Source organism: Leptonychotes weddellii, chromosome 13 (genome assembly GCF_054177405.1).
Source record: "Leptonychotes weddellii isolate Sample4059 chromosome 13, ASM5417740v2, whole genome shotgun sequence".
NCBI classification, from domain to species: Eukaryota; Metazoa; Chordata; class Mammalia; order Carnivora; family Phocidae; genus Leptonychotes; species Leptonychotes weddellii.
In genome coordinates, this window is record NC_138381.1 from 76409161 (window position 1) to 76426683 (window position 17523).

The 17523-nt window shown below is 39.1% G+C and overlaps 1 protein-coding gene across 13 annotated transcripts in view; it reads right to left on the reverse strand.

Moving 5' to 3' along the window:
- Positions 1 to 17523, reverse strand: part of MPHOSPH9 (M-phase phosphoprotein 9) — a 64113-nt gene that overhangs the window by 27313 nt on the left and 19277 nt on the right. For 12 of the 13 annotated variants that reach the window (XR_014139818.1, XM_081802340.1, XM_081802339.1 and 9 more), the window contains 6 exons: positions 16328 to 16434; positions 12925 to 13050; positions 12263 to 12723; positions 11779 to 11934; positions 8544 to 8631; positions 6519 to 6734 (listed from right to left, as the gene is read on the reverse strand). Coding sequence is in view for 12 of the 13 variants with exons in the window: in XM_081802340.1 (XP_081658466.1) it covers positions 6519 to 6734; positions 8544 to 8631; positions 11779 to 11934; positions 12263 to 12723; positions 12925 to 13050; positions 16328 to 16434 (1154 nt within the window). In the remaining variant the exon portion in view is untranslated. The remainder of the gene's footprint in view (positions 1 to 6518; positions 6735 to 8543; positions 8632 to 11778; positions 11935 to 12262; positions 12724 to 12924; positions 13051 to 16327; positions 16435 to 17523) is intronic. The other variant, XM_081802331.1, reaches the window with a different exon arrangement.

Genomic DNA, 17523 nt, shown 5'->3' on the forward strand with positions numbered 1-17523 from the left:
ACAGGTCTGTACAAGGAGACCTGTTTAGGAATGTTCACGGCACTGTTGCTCTTAAGAGCAATAAAAAGAGGGGCGCCTGGGTGGCTCAGTCATTAAGCATCTGCCTTCAGCTCAGGTCATGATCCCAGGGTCCTGGGATTGAGCCCCGCATCGGTGTCCCTGCTTGGCGGGAAGCCTCTCCCACTCCCTCTCCCCCTGCTTGTGTTCCCTCTCTCGCTGTGTCTCTCTCTGTCAAATAAATAAATATTTAAAAGAAAAAAAGAGCAATAAAAAGAAACTGACAAAAGGAAAATAGATAATTGTGGAAGATTCAGAGTGAGTGGACTACTACACAAGGATGAGAACAAATGAACTAGTGCTAATGCATCTGCTTAAATAGATCTTACCAATGAAAAAAGTTGCAGAATAGTAAAAACAGTGTGATAGCATTTATAAAAACCTCTACAATATGCCAAATAAAACTGATTAAGCATACACGCACATGTAAGACACAGACATGGGAAGACATTCACACTGTTCAGATCAGTCACTCCCAGGAAGGCAGGGGTGAGCAGAAATGGGTACATGGGGGGTGGGGGGTGGGGGGCTTCGACTGTATCTGTTGTATTTTAAATCTGAAGATGAGTGGTGGGTCCACATGTAAAATTCTTTTCATATACCTGAAAAACTTCAAAAATGTTTAAATAAAAATGAATAAAATCTGCATGTATCAACATGGTAAATCTCAGAAACAATACTATGGAAAAACAGGTTGCAGGAGGGGCACCTGGCTGGCTCACTGGGTAGAGCCTGTGACTCTTTATCTTGGGGTCATGAGTTCAAGCCCCATTTTGGGCCTGGAACCTACTTAAAAAAAAAAAAAAAGGTTGCAGGAAAGTATATGTGGTACAATACAATTCATATACAGTTTAAGGACACATCAAACATTACTATATATTGTTTACAGACACATGCATATGAAGCAAAAGTAGAAATGCAAGGGGAAAACCAAGAGCATATGCAGCACAGCAGGTAGGAGAGAAAGGACTAGAAGAGAGTATTTCAATTATATTTACGGACGGCTGGTATATGGATGTTCTATATATCACTCTGTATACTTTTCCCTATGCTTAAAATATTTTACATGATAAATGCAAAGGAAGACAGTGTTATCACTGGCAACATTCATATAATTTCAGCTCAAAACAACATTCCAATGATCCCGTGCTGTTTCATGTTACTCCAACATAACTGCGGTGAGTTGATGAATAATTAAAAACGATGGCATCCCAGTAGCAGTGAACATACCTAGTGTTAGATCTTCTTTTTTTTTTTTTTTTTTTAAGATTTTTTATTTTTTATTTGACACAGAGAGAGAGAGAGCACAAGCAGGGGGAGCGGAAGGCAAAGGGAGAGGGAGAAGCAGGCTACCCGCTCAACAGGGAGCAAGATGCGGGGCTCGATCCCAGGACCCCGGACCATGACCTGAGCCGAAGGCAGACGCTGAACCGTCTGAGCCACCCAGGCGCCCCTAGACCTTCATTTCTAAATATCATTTTCCACCTAAAGGAACCAGGGCTCCATGGAAAAATGATTGGTTAGGGCTGGGACTGGGAAAGTACAAGATGAGCCTGGAATATCTTGCTGGATAATGCTCAAAGAATGACACGAACATGTCCAAAGGACACAGGAGTCAGCCAGCCTGACACTTATCCTAATGGCCAAAACTAGGACAATGCAAGCATCAAAATTATAACTATAACAACAACAAAAAAGAATTGTAACTCACTGAACAAAATAAGAATTCATGAATCCACACTAATATAAATAACAGAGAGCGGAGAGCTCCTCCTTTCAGTAAAATGTAGAGGAGTAATAGAAGAACCACCATTTGGCAACCACAACAGTAATTACTTGTTTCAGGAAGGACTCCTCAGTGGATGCTAAAGCTAGTGGGTAAAAGTTTGATGAGAAAAAGGTGATTTACAAAGTCTTAAAATATCCCCTAATAGAACCCTCCTACACTGTTGGTGGGAATGCAAGCTGGTGCAGCCACTCTGGAAAATAGTATGGAGGTTCCTCAAAAAGGTGAAAATAGAGCTACCCTATGACCCAGCAATTGCACTACTGGGTATTTACCCGAAAGATACAAATGTAGTGATCCGAAGGGGCACCTGCACCCCAATGTTTACAGCAGCAATATCCACATTAGACAAACTACTGAAAGAGCCCAGATGTCCATCGATAGATGAATGGATAAAGAACATGTGTTGTGTGTATATATATATATATATATATATACCATGGAGTATTATGCAGCCATCAAAAAAAGAAATCTTGCCATTTGCCACAATCTGGATGGAACTAGAGGGTATTATGCTAAGCAAAAGAAGTCAATCAGAGAATGACAATTATCATATGATCTCACTCCTATGTGGAAGTTAATAAACAAAACAGAGAATCATAGGGGAAGAGAGGAAAAAATAAAACAAGACAAAACCAGAGAGGAAGACAAACCATAAGAGACTCTTAATCATAGGAAACAAACTGAGGGTTGCTGGGGGTGGAGGGGGAAATGGGGTAACTGGGTGATGAACATTAAGGAGGGCATGTGATATAATGAGCTCTGGGTATTATATTAAGACTGATGAATCACTGATCTCTACCTCTGAAACCAGTAAAACATTCTATGTTAACTGAATTTAAATAAAAAAATAAAAATAAATAACCCAATTAAAAAATGAATAAAGGGCTTGAAAGAAATTTGTCCAAAATGATATACAAATACTTCTGAAACCAATAATATATTATATGCTAATTAATTAATTTAAATAAAAAATATGTGTGTATATGTATATATATACACATACACACACATATATATACACACACACATATATATATATATATCGCCTAATACTTTTTAATTCCAAATGGGGAGATAGAACTTTACAGTGGAGACACCTGGCAAACACCACCTTAACCAAGAGATCAGAGTTAATACCACAACGTCAACATGTGCCTCCTGCTAGGATGTGCTAAGAAGGGCTCAGCTTCCTTCTGCGGTATTCCTGTGCATTCATTCTAACAACCTGAATCTAACTATGCAAAACACAGACCCAAACTGAAAAATATTCTGTAACTGTGCCGTCCAACAGAACTTTCTGCAATGCTGGAAGTGTTCTCTATATCTGCCCTGCCCAATAGGGCAGCCACAGCCACATGGAACCACCGAAAGCATGATGAAGCACATACTGTTTTAAATGTTTAAGACTTCGAATCATGAGGTGCCTGGGTGGCTCAGTCAGTTAAGCATCTGACTTCGGCTCAGGTCATGATCTCAGGGTCCTGGGATAGAGCCCAGCATCAGGCTCCCCGCTTAGTGGGAGTCTGCTTGTCCCTCTCCCTCTGCCCCTCCCCCCACTCATGCTCTCTCTCTAATAAATTCTTAAAAAAAAAAAAGACTTAGAATCAAGATGAAAGGTATATGGTGGGGCACCTGGCTGGCTCAGTCGGTTAAGCGTCTGCCTTTGGCTCAGGTCATGAGCCCAGGGTCCTGGGATCGAGCCCCACGTTGGGCTCCCTGCTCAGAGGGTAGTGTGTTTTTCCCTCTCCCTCTGCTGCTCCCCCCAGCTTGTGCTCCATCTCTCTCTCTCTGCTCTCTCAAATAAATAAAATCGTAAAAACAAAAAAAAGAAAGGTATATGGAAAGTTTTTATACAATTTTTGCAACTATCTATAATTCTGGCATTAGGTCAAAATAGACATACAAGGAGCACCTTGGATGGCTAAGTAAGTTAAGCGTCTGACTTCTCAGGTCATGATCTCAGGGTCCTGGGATGGAGACCTGTGTGGGACTCCTCGCTCAGCAGGGAGTCTGCTTAGTCCCTCTGCCCCTCACTCTGCTTATAATCGCTCTCTCTCAAATAAAATCTTTAAAAAAAAAAAGTAAAACATACAAAAAGTCTTAAAAATCAGGATCTCATCATGTATTCACACACAAAAATTATACTGTTAATATACATGAATAAGAACAGTAGTAACTAAAATCTTGTGAAGTTCTAATCAAATATGACATACTGAACAGAGTATTCATATCCACTCTCTCCCGAAACTTAGTACTGACAATAAGGAAATAAAAAAACATAGGGCTTGTTGATATGATGTGCTGAAAATGGTACTTTACCTCTGTGGTTTTCCTCCCAATATCCCATAACTACAGTCTAAGCATGAGAAAAACATCAGACAAATCCCAAGGACATCCAACAAAATCCCTGATTAGTCCTCCTCAAAACTGTCCAGGTCATCAAAACAAGGAAAGTCTGAGAAACTGTCATAGCCAAAAGGAGCCTAAGGAGACATGATACTTAAATGTAATACAGGATCCTGGAACAGAAAAAGAACATTAGGTAAAAACAAAGGAAATCTAAATAAGCTATAGAATTTACTTAATAGTTTACTTAATAATTATGTATCAATATTGGCTCATTAATTGTTACAAACATACCATACTAATATAAGACATTAACAACAGGTGAACCTGTAGAGGGTATGTGGGAACACTGCACTTTGTTCTCAATTTTTCTATAAATCCAAAACTGCTCTAAAAAATAAAGCGCTTTTTTAAAAGTGTGACTGCAAACTATAAATGCTTTCAGATATAGAAGGCTTCAGAATTCATCTCCCATGTATTATTTTTCATACATTCTCCCATGTATTTCTAGAGATATACTCTAGCAAAACAGAGAATTAAACCAAGAAAGAAGACACAGGATGCACACAAGAGATCCATGGGGCGCCTGGGTGGCTCAGTTGGCTGAGCGTCCAACTCATGATTTTGACTCAGGTTATGATCTCAGGGTCTTGGGATCAAGCCCCTCAACGGGCTCTGCACTCAGAGCAGAGTCTGCTGGTCCCTCTCCCTCTGCTCCTCCCCCCACTCTCTCCCTCTCTAAAATAAATAAATAAAAATCTAAAAAAAAAAAAAAAAGAGAGAGATCTAATACAGGATCAAGCAAAGACCGTCCCCAGGATAATGGTGAAGTCAAGTCCTAGGCATCTGTGTATCTGAACTCAAGAGCAACCAGTTCACAATGAAGCAAAAGTATCTGGAGGTGGGAGTAAGTGCTAAACAGAGGATACTAAGCAGTTAAAAAAAAAAAGGCAATTACCAATTCCAGGAAACATCTAAGTTGTTAGAGAAAGGAAATGTAATCACTGTACACTGCAGCTTAGCTCTGAACAATATTTACACAGACAATAAGAAATACTGAATAATGATTTAACTGGAAATGATAATCCATCTTGTTTTAAATCTAAGACATCACTGAATAGAAATCATACCATTACTTTATTTACTATTACTTACTACTAAAAGGGGAAAGAAATGCTGCCAATTAAATAACACCATGGCGTAAAGATGTATACCAATTTCTCAGAGTTGTTAAAATGTAAAAGAACAGCTTCTTAAAATCAATTTAATATATTAATCACATTGAAAGGAGAAAGAAGTATTTGCATTGGGAGCAAATGGTGTAAAAAAGCTAAACTGTGACCTTCCTTGCACAGAAGGAAGTCAATATATAATGTCTAAAATTGATGGGGGAAAAAAGAAAGAACAATATCAGTTTGTTACATAGAAACATGGAGAAAAATGCTAGAAGAAACCGCTAAAAGAGCTGACAGTAAGGGCTTCTAAGGTAGGGGACACCAAGGTAGCAGGGAGGTGGAAAAGACTGCCATTTTTCATTTGAGATTTGCCTATTTAAACCATTTACATGTATTACCTTCATAAAAATAAATGTAAAAAATCAAAGCAACAACAATAAAATCAAAGCAACAATAATCTAGAGCTATCAGGAAGAAAATTCAACAGCCGAAATACTTGCAGATTTTTTTATGTACCATGACAGAGGATATCAAGAAAAACCTGAGAAAAAAGATATACAACCCCAAACTCAATGCAGTCTCAATGTTATACAAATCCAATTTTTTTTTTTTTAAAGATTTTATTTATTTGACAGAGAGACACAGTGAGAGAGGTAACACAAGTAGGGGGAGTGGGAGAGGGAGAAACAGGCTTCCCACGGAGCAGGGAGCCCGATGTGGGACTCGATCCTAGGACCCTGGGATCATGACCTGAGCCGAAGGCAGACGCTTAACGACTGAGCCACCCAGGCGCCCCTACAAATCCAAATTTTAAGTGACATTATAGCAAAGTGAAAATATTCAATCAAACCTATTCTAAATCTTGTTCATTTTACCCATCCAGTCACACAGATGTTGATTTAAGATAGCTCAAAAGTTGACCTGCTAGACGCAAAAAGGCGTGGGAGTGACACCACAGCTTCAAGTTGACTTCCTGCTTCATTAGATAAGACCCAACTGACTCAATTAGGAGGGTATATTATTTCCAGCTACAGCAAAGTTACATAACACAAAAATAAACTTAGAAAAAGTCATAACTGCCTGTAAGAGTATAACATGTAAAATTACTTTTAGCCTACCCTGCCATTAAGTTTCCATTATTTGTCACTTACATCTTGAAACATTTTGTTTTCTTGTTTCAGTCTCGCTTCTTTATCATCTGAGAGTTTGTAAGCATTCTCAAATGCTTCTTCTAAATCCTGCAGTCGAGATTTCAGTCGAATGATGGTATTGTCTTTTTCTTTATTACTTATTCTCATTTCCTCAATCCGTTCCTGCAAAATTTTGGAAGCACTGCTGGCTGCATTGAAGCGTTCTCTGAAATCACTCTACAAAATAAAAACAAAGATAATAAGTTGTTTTTAATTAAAAAAAATAGATGTTTCAATAGCACTTAACAAATTGTGGGCATTAGGGTGCCTGGGTGGCTCAGTTGGTTAAGCGACTGCCTTCGGCTCAGGTCATGATCCTGGAGTCCTGGGATCGAGTCCCGCATCGGGCTCCCTGCTCAGCGGGGAGTCTGCTTCTCCCTCTCCTGCTCCCCCCTCTTGTGCTCTTTCTCTCTCTCATTCTCTCTCTCAAATAAATAAATCTTTAAAAAAAAAAAAAAAAAATTGTGGGCATTAAACTATAAAAGAAAAGTAATAAAACCTACAAATGGGAATCACAAATTTAATATTTTGTTATGTCTTGGGATGGAGACTAAAAAGGATTACTCTACTAAAATAACTTCAGGGGCTCAGGCAGTAGGCATGCAACTCTTGATCCTGGGGTTGTAAGTTCGAGCCCCACACTGGGTATAGAGTTTACTTAAAAACAAAATCTTTAAAATAAATAATTTTTTTTTAAAACCAGCTTCATTAAAAAAAAAAAATCTTCATGAGATTATCATGAAGTATAGACACAAAACCACTGTTTGAGGCATTATAATGCTGGACTCACTTGTAGGTCACTTTAATGAAAAAAATAACCATGGCTATCAGGAAAATTATTCTGAAAGCACAGCTGGAATCTGTTGCCTCATGTTAATATTTAGAGAATAATAAAGCATTTCTTATCCTATTTTCTCACTAAGAAAATAAATTCAAAACACAACTGACATGTTAGTATTCATTCAATAATCATTTCTTAAATATCCACTAGGTGCCAGGCAATACAGTGCCAGAAATATAAGATTAGCAAGAAAGACAAGTCCCTGACCTCAAGAAGCTTCCAGTTTAGGAGACAAAGACAACTAAAAACACATCAAAGAAAGACAAGGAGAGAAGGAGTTTTGGAGTTAGGAGGGAAAGACAAAGAAACAGTGCACAGAACATAACTTCATCTTCCACCGAAACGTTACTTATAAAGTTACATGTAGAAGAATAAAACTTCGTAATGAATGAAAAAAATTTTTTTTTAAGTTTATGTATTCCAGTTATACATCCAAGAAAATTAAAAACATAAGTCCACATAAAATCTTGTATACAAATATTCATAGCACTGTCATTCATAACGTCCAAAAAACACAAACCAAAACATCCATCACCTGATGAATGGATAAATATGGTCTATCCCTACAACAAATGTTACTTAGCCATAAAAATAATGAAATACCAATTCATGCTACAACATGGATAAACCTTGAAAACATCATACTAAGTGAAGGAAGCCAGACACAAAAGGTCATATATATGATTCCATTTACACCAATGTCCAGAATAGGCAAACCCAAAGAACAGAAAAAAGAGTAGTGGTTACTAGGGGCTGGGGAGAAGGAGTTTTGGAGTTAGGAGGGAAAGACTGACGGCTAAGGGATTCAGGGTTTCTCTCAGTGAGAAAATACTCTAAAACTAACTGTGGTGACGGTTGCAGAAGTTTGCAAATATACTAAAAACCACAGAATTATACACTTCCAAAGAGTTTTATGATATGTAAATTATATCCCAATAAAAAAATGAAAATTTTAAAGTGTAAAAGTTTATCCTAGCATAGGAAGCCAGTAGCTTTCAAAATATAAATAAGACATCCTAACAAAAAAAAAAACCAAAACACATAGCCCATGTTTTTATAAAACTATTAATTTGTCTCTAAAGTTCAGTTAACAAAAAGGTTTAAGTTTTTAACACTAAGCCACTAAACAACAAAAGAGTACTTACGACTTCTATTTCCAGTAAGTTATTCTTATTTTCAAGTGTTCTCACACGACTGGTAGCTTCATTCAGAGCACTATCTAAATGGCCACATCTAAAAACCATAAATTGAAACAAAAAATTAGAAGATAAAATCCTTTCCCTTAAAAGCATGCTATAAATCTCATTCTCTAATATGTAAACAAATTCTCCAATGTTAGTGAACACTAAGGATGTCATTTTAATAAACACATCCCAATAAAATTGATGATACTATTTTCCAGAGAAAATAACAATATGAAAATATCCCTAATAGTTAAGTGAAAAAAGCTAAAATATGAACAGACATTTGTACACCCATGTTCACAAAAGCAAAATGCACACAAGCCGAAAGATGGAAGCAACCCAAGTGTCCAGAAGGATGAATGGATAATCAAAGTTGGTTTATCCATCCAATGGAGTAGTACTCAGCCCTAAAAAGGATGAAATTCTAGGGGTACTTGGGTGGCTCAGTTGGTTAAGCATAGACTTTTGATTTCAGCTCAGGTCATGATTCAGATTGGTGAGATCAAGCCCCTCATCGGGCTCTGTGCTGGGCATAGAGCCTGCTTGAGATTCTCTCTCTCCTTCTTCAAAAAAAAAAAAAAAAGGGATGAAATTCTAACACCTGCTATAACATGGATGAACCTTGAGGGCATTATGCTAAGTGAAACAGGCCAGACACAAAAGGACAAGTATGATTCTACTTATACGAGGTTCCCAAGTTCACATGAGGTGTCAAATTCATAGGAAGTAGGATGCTGGGTGCCAAAGGCTGGAGAGTTGTTGCTTAATGGGAACAGGGGTCAGGTTTGCAAAATGAAAAAGTTCTTGGGGCACCTGGGTGGCACAGTCAGTTAAGCATCTGCCTTTGGCTCAGGTCATTATCCCCGGGTCCTGTAATCGAGCCCTGCATCGGGCTCCCTGCTCCACAGGGAGCCTGCTTCTCCCTCTCCCTCTGCCTGCCGCTCCCCCTGCTTGTGCTCGTTCTCTCTCTCTCAAATAAATAATATCTTTTAAAAAATTATATTTAAAAATACAGGATACAGAAGACTGCATAAAATAGCTTGATCTTTGTTACAGAAAAAAACCTATATATACATCTGTGCATTATGATTTCTAAGATATAAAACTTAAGTTTGGAATGTAAGCATAGAGGTTGGGTAGGGAGACCTTTCATATTGCATCCCTCTGTACTTTTCCAAATTAGCATGAATGTATTATTCTTATAATTAAAGACCTTCGTAAAGTCAATCATCACAGAACCTCAAAATCACAAAATACACATTAGGATTCTGTTATCATTTTGACTCTGTGTTAATGAATTGTGAATAAAAGCTAATATCTATTTGGCACTGATTACATGCCAAGTCTATGTTAAGCACTTTACATTCATCCTATGAGTTAGGACTGCTATCATTTTACAGATGAGAAAACAGAGAAGCTGAATTCCTCCTGGATTGTAAGCAATCGCTGGGATTTGAAACCTGTCAGTGTGACTCCAGAGTTCACGCTCCTAACCACTGTGCATTAATGCCCTGCAGAAATCAAATACTGATAAAACTGCTCCTGAAAGAGGGCGCCTGGGTGGCTCAGTCATTAAGCGTCTGCCTTCCGCTCAGGTCATGATCCCGGGCTCCTGGGATTGAGCCCCGCATCGGGCTCCCTGCTCAGCCAGAAGTCTGCTTCTCCCTCTCCTTCTCCCCCTGCTTGTGTTCCCTCTCTCACTGTGTCTCTCTCTGTCAAATAAATAAATAAAATCTTAAAAAAAAAAACAAAAAACTGTTCTTGAAAGAGAGCACCAAAGAGTCAAGTGTAGGTATGTTAACTATAATTTTCTATTTTAACCACCACACCAATTGTGGTAGGAGACCATGTGACAGAACAATCTGAGACCACAGCTGGCCCACAATGTGTCAGTGGCCCCATTTGCAGTACCAGGGGGATTCTCCCACTTGCAATTTTAAGTCTGAAAAAACCTGATGTGTATGCTGACAAGTTAAAATTGGCTTTGTCTTAGGTCAATCATTTCTCCAGTCCCGGGTGACGGCTCTCCATACCCGGCCTTCCGCGCCCCTCCTGCTGCTGTGGCCTTCGATCCTGCCTTCCAATTCGTCCCACCTACATCACCTCACCGCTCTAGCAGCCTCCGGACAAAAAAAGTGCTTTCCTCAGCTATCCTGTCCTAGGCGCCTTCTCCGGCAGCCTATCGTTAACCTAAGGAGGCCTACTGGGGGGCTGCTTTCACACTTCCGTTTTCCACAGGAAGTACCTGTAGTCCTCTTTGCCTTCTTAAAAACAACAAAAAAAACAAGAACCGACTTCCCCTAGCCTGCCAGCTACTCTTTTCCTTTTATCCTAGAAAACCTAAACCTGGCTTCTTTCTGGCTTTTTTCAAACTACTGCTCTTTACCACTGCACCCCCAGTCCCAGGCCCACCCCCAGCAGCAAATGGAAGCTGCAGTAACTCCCAGGAATAAGACAGCCTGTTAACTACCACAGCAACAGCAAGCTAGTATAAAGGCTAGTTTACCTAGAATTCTGCAAGTTAAACTATTAACTGGACCAGATGATTTCAGTTCCCTCCTAATCTTTTCTCAAGGGGCTTTGTCTTTGTCTGCCTTAGAGAACAATTGTTTGCTGCTATATCAACCTCAGCAGTTTTCAATCTGTTTAAGTCCCATTTAAATGTAAAATATGTAGCAAATACGCTGTTATTACAGTTAGAGCATCGAATTTTGTTAATGATTCTCTAAAAGAGGTATTCGGCTATCCTTAACGTAATTGTCCCCTGTGATTCCATGTTGGTTTCTTTTTTCAGCAGGATAATTGCTTCCACATGTTCATGAGTGTCTGGATTAAGTTATGTGAAATCTGGGTTTAAGAAAAGATTGAGAACTGCTCAAGGACGTTAGTCAGAGATTTCTTAGGAAATCCATCCACAGTTCTAATCCACCCATAAATGACATTCCTTTAAATATACAAAATCTGCTCAACTATTTCAGTATTTTAGCTGTATGAAACAAATGCCCTCATGTCAGCTACCAGTTTGCTATATAAGGTTGGTTCAAACCTATAAAAATACTTAGGCAAATATATCTGTTAAAATTTTCAAATCTAAAACATGTTTTCAAACTCTTTTATCACAATATAGTATACTTGGAAAAAATAACATATCCAAGTTGGAGAAACACTAACTTTATAGTTGAATTAGAAATTTTACCTGTCTACAAGAATTTGGTTGGTTTTCTTCCAATCTTCAACTGCAGAAATTTCCTTTGCCTCCAGTTTCTGTTTCAAACTATTTATTTCTGATTCATAATAAGCTCGAAGATCCGCTATGTGTCGAGCATGCTTTTCCTTCAGGTTCTGCCTAATTCTGTTGTTGAGGGCAAAAAAATTTTTTTAGGAGAGCATTTACTCACTCTCTATCCCACAAGAGAAACCAAGAACATAATCTCTCGTAAGCAAAAGTACAGCCTTTTTCCTCTGCGCACCCACATAAAACATAATAGATTAATACACACGTTGACAACTAATTAAGCAAAAAATGAAAGACGTGGATTAATTTTTAGATGTTCTACCTTAAAAATGCTGTATCTCTAAGATTTTATACATTAGGGAAGGTCAATAAAAATCATTTTCATCATTCAAGCAGACGTCATACAAAATCGATTAACATTACAAGCCATGCACTGAATACATACTTGGACAATATCACAGGGTCTTCCAGGGAAGCCAAGGAAATGCATTCTGGGACACTGCTGACTGTCCCTGGAAGCTGGGACTGACTGACTGAGGCTGAGGTTACCATGACAGTGTTTTCTTCATCTATAGTGTTGACCGAGATGTCATTACTAGTAATAGTATAAACTGAAGGATACGTGGAACTGGTCCTACTTTCATTTTGGAATCCATGATTTTTCCAAGAGTCCACTGGTGAAGCTTTTGTATTTGAAGGATATTTTGGGAATCCAGATAACTGAGAAGCAATATTACTTGCTTGTGAAAATGAGTCTATGTCAGAGTGACTAGACATACTAGGTTCTAGAACAGAGTCTGGTGAAAAGGATATTCTGTCATCAAGGACATTCAAAAAGCCTTGTGGTTGAATCCCTGAAATCTGCTGATTTGGCTTCATGTGTAACGTTGGATCTAGAGTTAGTACCTAGAAATAAGACAGACAACAGTAAGGTTTTGCCCTCAGTACTCAGTGTTTGTTTTTAAGTGAGTAGGCTTTAGATCTCCTGGGGAAAATTGTTTTTAAGTGAGTAGGCTTTAGATCTCCTAGGGAAAATAAAGCTTAAGATGAAAGTTAAGAGCCATAAAGCATCTTTCATTTTCACTCAGCAGAGTGTTGACAATTTACCTCTGGTGGATGATTTGGGTTGGAAGCAGAAGTGAGATTCCTCTCAGGTAACTGCTTGTTTTCCCTTTGTTTTTTATGATAAATATCCTTCAGTGATGGTAGCTTCATCTCATTAATAGTATTAGACTTAAAGATATGAAACAAAATTTAAATAGTATTATCAACGATGAAAAAAGTTTACTGATATCAAGATCAGCACCACAAAAAGATTTCTGGAAGATTTTAAATGAATTGAGACTCTAGACTTTCGGACTTATAAAACAAATTTAGAAGTCATTACCTGTTAATTATGAGTCTTCCTCAGAATGAAAAAAATTAATATCCCCTAACAATAAATATTAAGGTGATAATCTGAACCTAAGTTATTTAGTAGCCTAAGAATACGTCTAAAGAATAAAAAACTTTGGTAGTGCCCCCTACTCAAGATAAAAATCAAGTTTTGAGGTAAGAAAAGACTTCATCATGAATGACCAAAGCAGGATGAGAAGACTTCTGGCTAAATTAGTATCATGTGACTCAAGAGGACAGGTATAGGGGTATCTATATAGTTATTTTCCTATTTTTTTTAAAGGTTTATTTATTTTAGAGGGAGGAGTGAGCACACGCACACAAGCAGGGGGAGGGGCAGAGGGGGAGAGAGAGACAGAATCCTCAAGCAGACTCCCCATTGAGCGAAGGACCCCCCCGCCCCGCCCACCACGTGGGGCTCAATCCCAGGACCCTGAGATCATGACCTGAGCCGACATCAAGAGTTGGACGCTCAACCAACTGAGCCACCCAGGCGCCCCCCCTTCCAATTTTTTTAAGAGTTGGCAGACAAAAAAAAAAAAAAAAAAAGGGTTAAGAAACAAGTTACCCTATGGAAATAAGCCCCTTTTAAAAACTCATAAAATAAGAAGATATGACCCTAATTTCTACAGCTTGAAATCAGTGCTCTGCCACACTGGGAATGCTACAAAGAGGTCTAAGCTCCAAACATTAAAACCTCAGCCTTAAATTATTTCAAGGTGGGATCTATTGTAGGGCATGACGGTGGATCATTTAACCCTGGGCCTCAAATTTAAACTGCGGACATTCTCTTAAATGAGATTATAAATTCAGCAAGAGATACACTGAAAGCGTTGAAAGAACACATTCACATGTAGCTTTAAATTTGTGTCCAATTTCCAGACCCTACACAGACTGCAGAATACCATGAATTAATATTTTTAAATAAACCCTATAACTAGCTTGTGAATAAGATGATTAAACTTTTTGTGTGTGCATGGGGGCACCAGGGTGGCTCAGTCCGTTAAGCGTCTGACTTCAGCTCTGCTCATGATCTCAGGGTCCTGGGATGGAGCCCCATGTGGGGGGGTGGGGGGAGGTCCCCAGGGTCTCCGCTCAGTGGGGAGTCTGCCTGTCCTTCTCCCTCTGCCCCTCCCCCTGCTCATGCCTCTCGGACTCCCTCTCTCTCTCTCAAATAAACAAAATCTTAAAAAAAAAAAACCTTTGTGTGTGCATTAAAGGCATTAATTTGTTGAATGTAAACCCTTAAAATCCATAATTTCTGTAATTCTACTGTAGAATTTTACTTTTTATATGCCAACAACCTAAAGGCCCTTTCAAGACTTCCAGCCTATAACAAGCAGAGCACTCCAGATGTGGCCTTGAGCCTGAGGAATCCCTGCCTGGTGGTTTGGGTGAGCAGCTGCAATTCCTCTATTTAGAGCTCACGGTAGTACAAGGAACCATTTTTCACATTTTCCACTTCTATGATTTCTTTTCATATTTTAACATCTCTGAAGTGAGGATGCCTCTTGTAATTAATGGCATCTTACACTGCTTCCAGTCAAGTAGCAATTGGGACGTAACTGTCATTGCCTGCTCATGAGCAAATTATCAGACATCAAAATTGGCCAAACAGCTGTCAGCAGTCTGGAAGAAAATCCTAGAGACTACACCTGAACCCCGAGAACCAATATTTAAGGGACGGTGAATCCTATATGTTTAGCAATGTTCCCCCATCTGGGAGCCAAACACAGGCCGGTTCCACATAACCACTAAGCCAGGTAAAAACTCAGCACCAAGGCCTTTCCTCCTTTTTTAAAGAATGCCAAATCCTCAAAGCTCTTGACAGCTCAAGGAAAACAGTATGTGGAAAAACACAGAAACCAACACCGAGTTGAAAAGAGTGTAAGCCTCTGTAGGTGAAGAAGTTTTAACAAACTTATTTCACTTATATTGTCCTTTTTAAGTGTGTATAAGAGTTCTTTGATAAAAATCAACGTTTAATTAGTCTACAAGCTCTTCCAATAAGAATAAAAAATAAATTCTACTGTATCAGTGCTCTCTTGGTCCTTTTTGGTGGGTTAGAATATGAAACAGGAAGTCTTAAAGGTGACAGTAATTTAGAATCACCAAAATACAGTATTCATTTACTGCTGGTGCAGATAATGTCATACACACAGTGAGCCCTGTCATCACAAAGCCCACCGAGCCTTCTGGCGCCTCACAGTGTCATTCCTCAGCCTTCCTCTGTGTTTCTCTCTTTTTCACTCCTTTCCTGAAGGATGGGATGCTGGTTTCTGCCCCACTGTGGGACTCTGATGTGTATACTGTTCGCCCTCTGCCCCTCTGATGCCGGTCACTCAGGCTTACAGCTCTCCTGGTTACTTTCATTGTAATCTCTCCTTTTCCCCAAACTACTTTCTCACCACCTGACCAAAAGACAGAAGTGAGATATGTACATGGACGTACACAAGCTCGACAGTTTTATTTCGTTGTTCTGAAGCAAAGAAAATATTTACATTTCTTGCTCAAAGAAAATTACTACAAAATTAAAATACTCAAAATTATGGTACAAATGAATTAGCAGGAAGGCGTAATAGGATGGAGAATCAAAACCAGGTGTAAGAACAGCAGAAGTGGTTGTCTGCAGACCTACTATATTTAGAACAGTAGGCACAAAATCATCTCATTTAAATTTACAACACATTAACCGGACATTTTTAATTCTACTCTTAAGTAACTTTCCTATGATCACATAAGGCAATGAATGAGAGACCCAATTTAAAAGCAGGTATAATTTAAAGCTCAGGCTTTCTTTAGTATATCAGAAATTGGAAAACACGAAATTCATAATGAAATGGCACACTTAACTACAATTGTATAATGCAAACACTCACACACAATGTGTCTTTAAATTACCTGGCTTGGGGGCACCTGGGTGGCTGTCGGTTAAGCGTCTGCCTTCGGCTCAGGTCATGATCCCAGGGTCCTGGGATCGAGCCCCGCATTGGCCTCCCTGCTCCGCGGGAAGCCTGCTTCTCCCTCTCCCGCTCCCCCCTGCTTGTGTTCCCTCTCTTGCTGTCTCTCTCTCTGTCAAATAAATAAATAAAATCTTTAAAAAAAAAAAAATTACCTGGCTTGGGGACGTATCTGTGGAGGAGGCCGGTGCAAACGTCTTCTCTAAAGTCTCAGGCAAAGAGTGATACATGTCCTTCTCTTCCAGCTTCCAGTAAGTCAGTCCTATCGCACACAAATACACAGAAGACTGAGGAAAGAGAATAAAAATGCTTTCTAGGAAAACTTATTTCTACTTAAAGAAAATTAAATATGGGAAGTAACTAGTTTTAGGTCTATATGGGAAGTTGAATTTTGATGGCATAGATGCTCTTAATTGCCTTACTATGTAAGAGTTCTAATTTAATGATCCAAATACTTAAAACTGAAATATATTATTAAAAGGCAAGATATGGGGCGCCTGGCTGGCTCAGGCGATAGAGCATGTGACTTTTGATCTCAGGGTTGTGAGTTCAACCCCATGTTGGGTGTAGAGATTATTAAAAAAAAAATAAACTTAAAAAAAGTCAAGATAAACTAGTGCAATCTAAAATATATCTCTTAAAAGACAACAATTTCTTTATGAGCAGTACAGAAAAAGCAACATAAAGAATTCAATGGTTCAAATACATATTGAGTGTTTACTGTGCCAGGCTGGGGAGCAGGAAATGTGAGACGTGAACAGTAAATAAATCACAAGGTATACCCAGTAGGCTAGAAGGCGGTAAGCACCCTAATGGTTAAGATTTAAAAATCCAGTAACACGGAATATGTAGTGTGTGTGGAGGGGTGCTCAAGATTGGCTCACTGCAAGGTAACAAGATAGAGTAAAAGCATTTTAGCCATGTATGAGGGAGGTTCCCTATATAAGAGGTGGGGAGAACATTTCAAATATAGGAAGCAGCAAAGCAAAAGCTCTAAAAGGAGAACGTATCGGGGCACCTGGGTGGCTCAGTCGTAAAGCGTCTGCCTTCGGCTCAGATCATGGTCCCGGGGTCCTGGGATCGAGCCCCGCATCGGGCTCTCTGCTCCACAGGAAGCCTACTTCTCCCTCTCCCACTCCCCCTGCTTGTGTTCCCTCTCGCTGTGTCTCTCTCTGTCAAATAAATAAAATCTTTTTTTTTTTAAGCGGGAAGCCTGCTTCTCCCTCTCCCACTCCCCCTGCTTGTGTTCCCTCTCTCACTGTGTCTCTGTCAAATAAATAAATAAAATCTTTTTTTTTAAGATTTTATTTGACAGAGAGAGAGACAGGCAGAGAGGGAACACAAGCAGGGG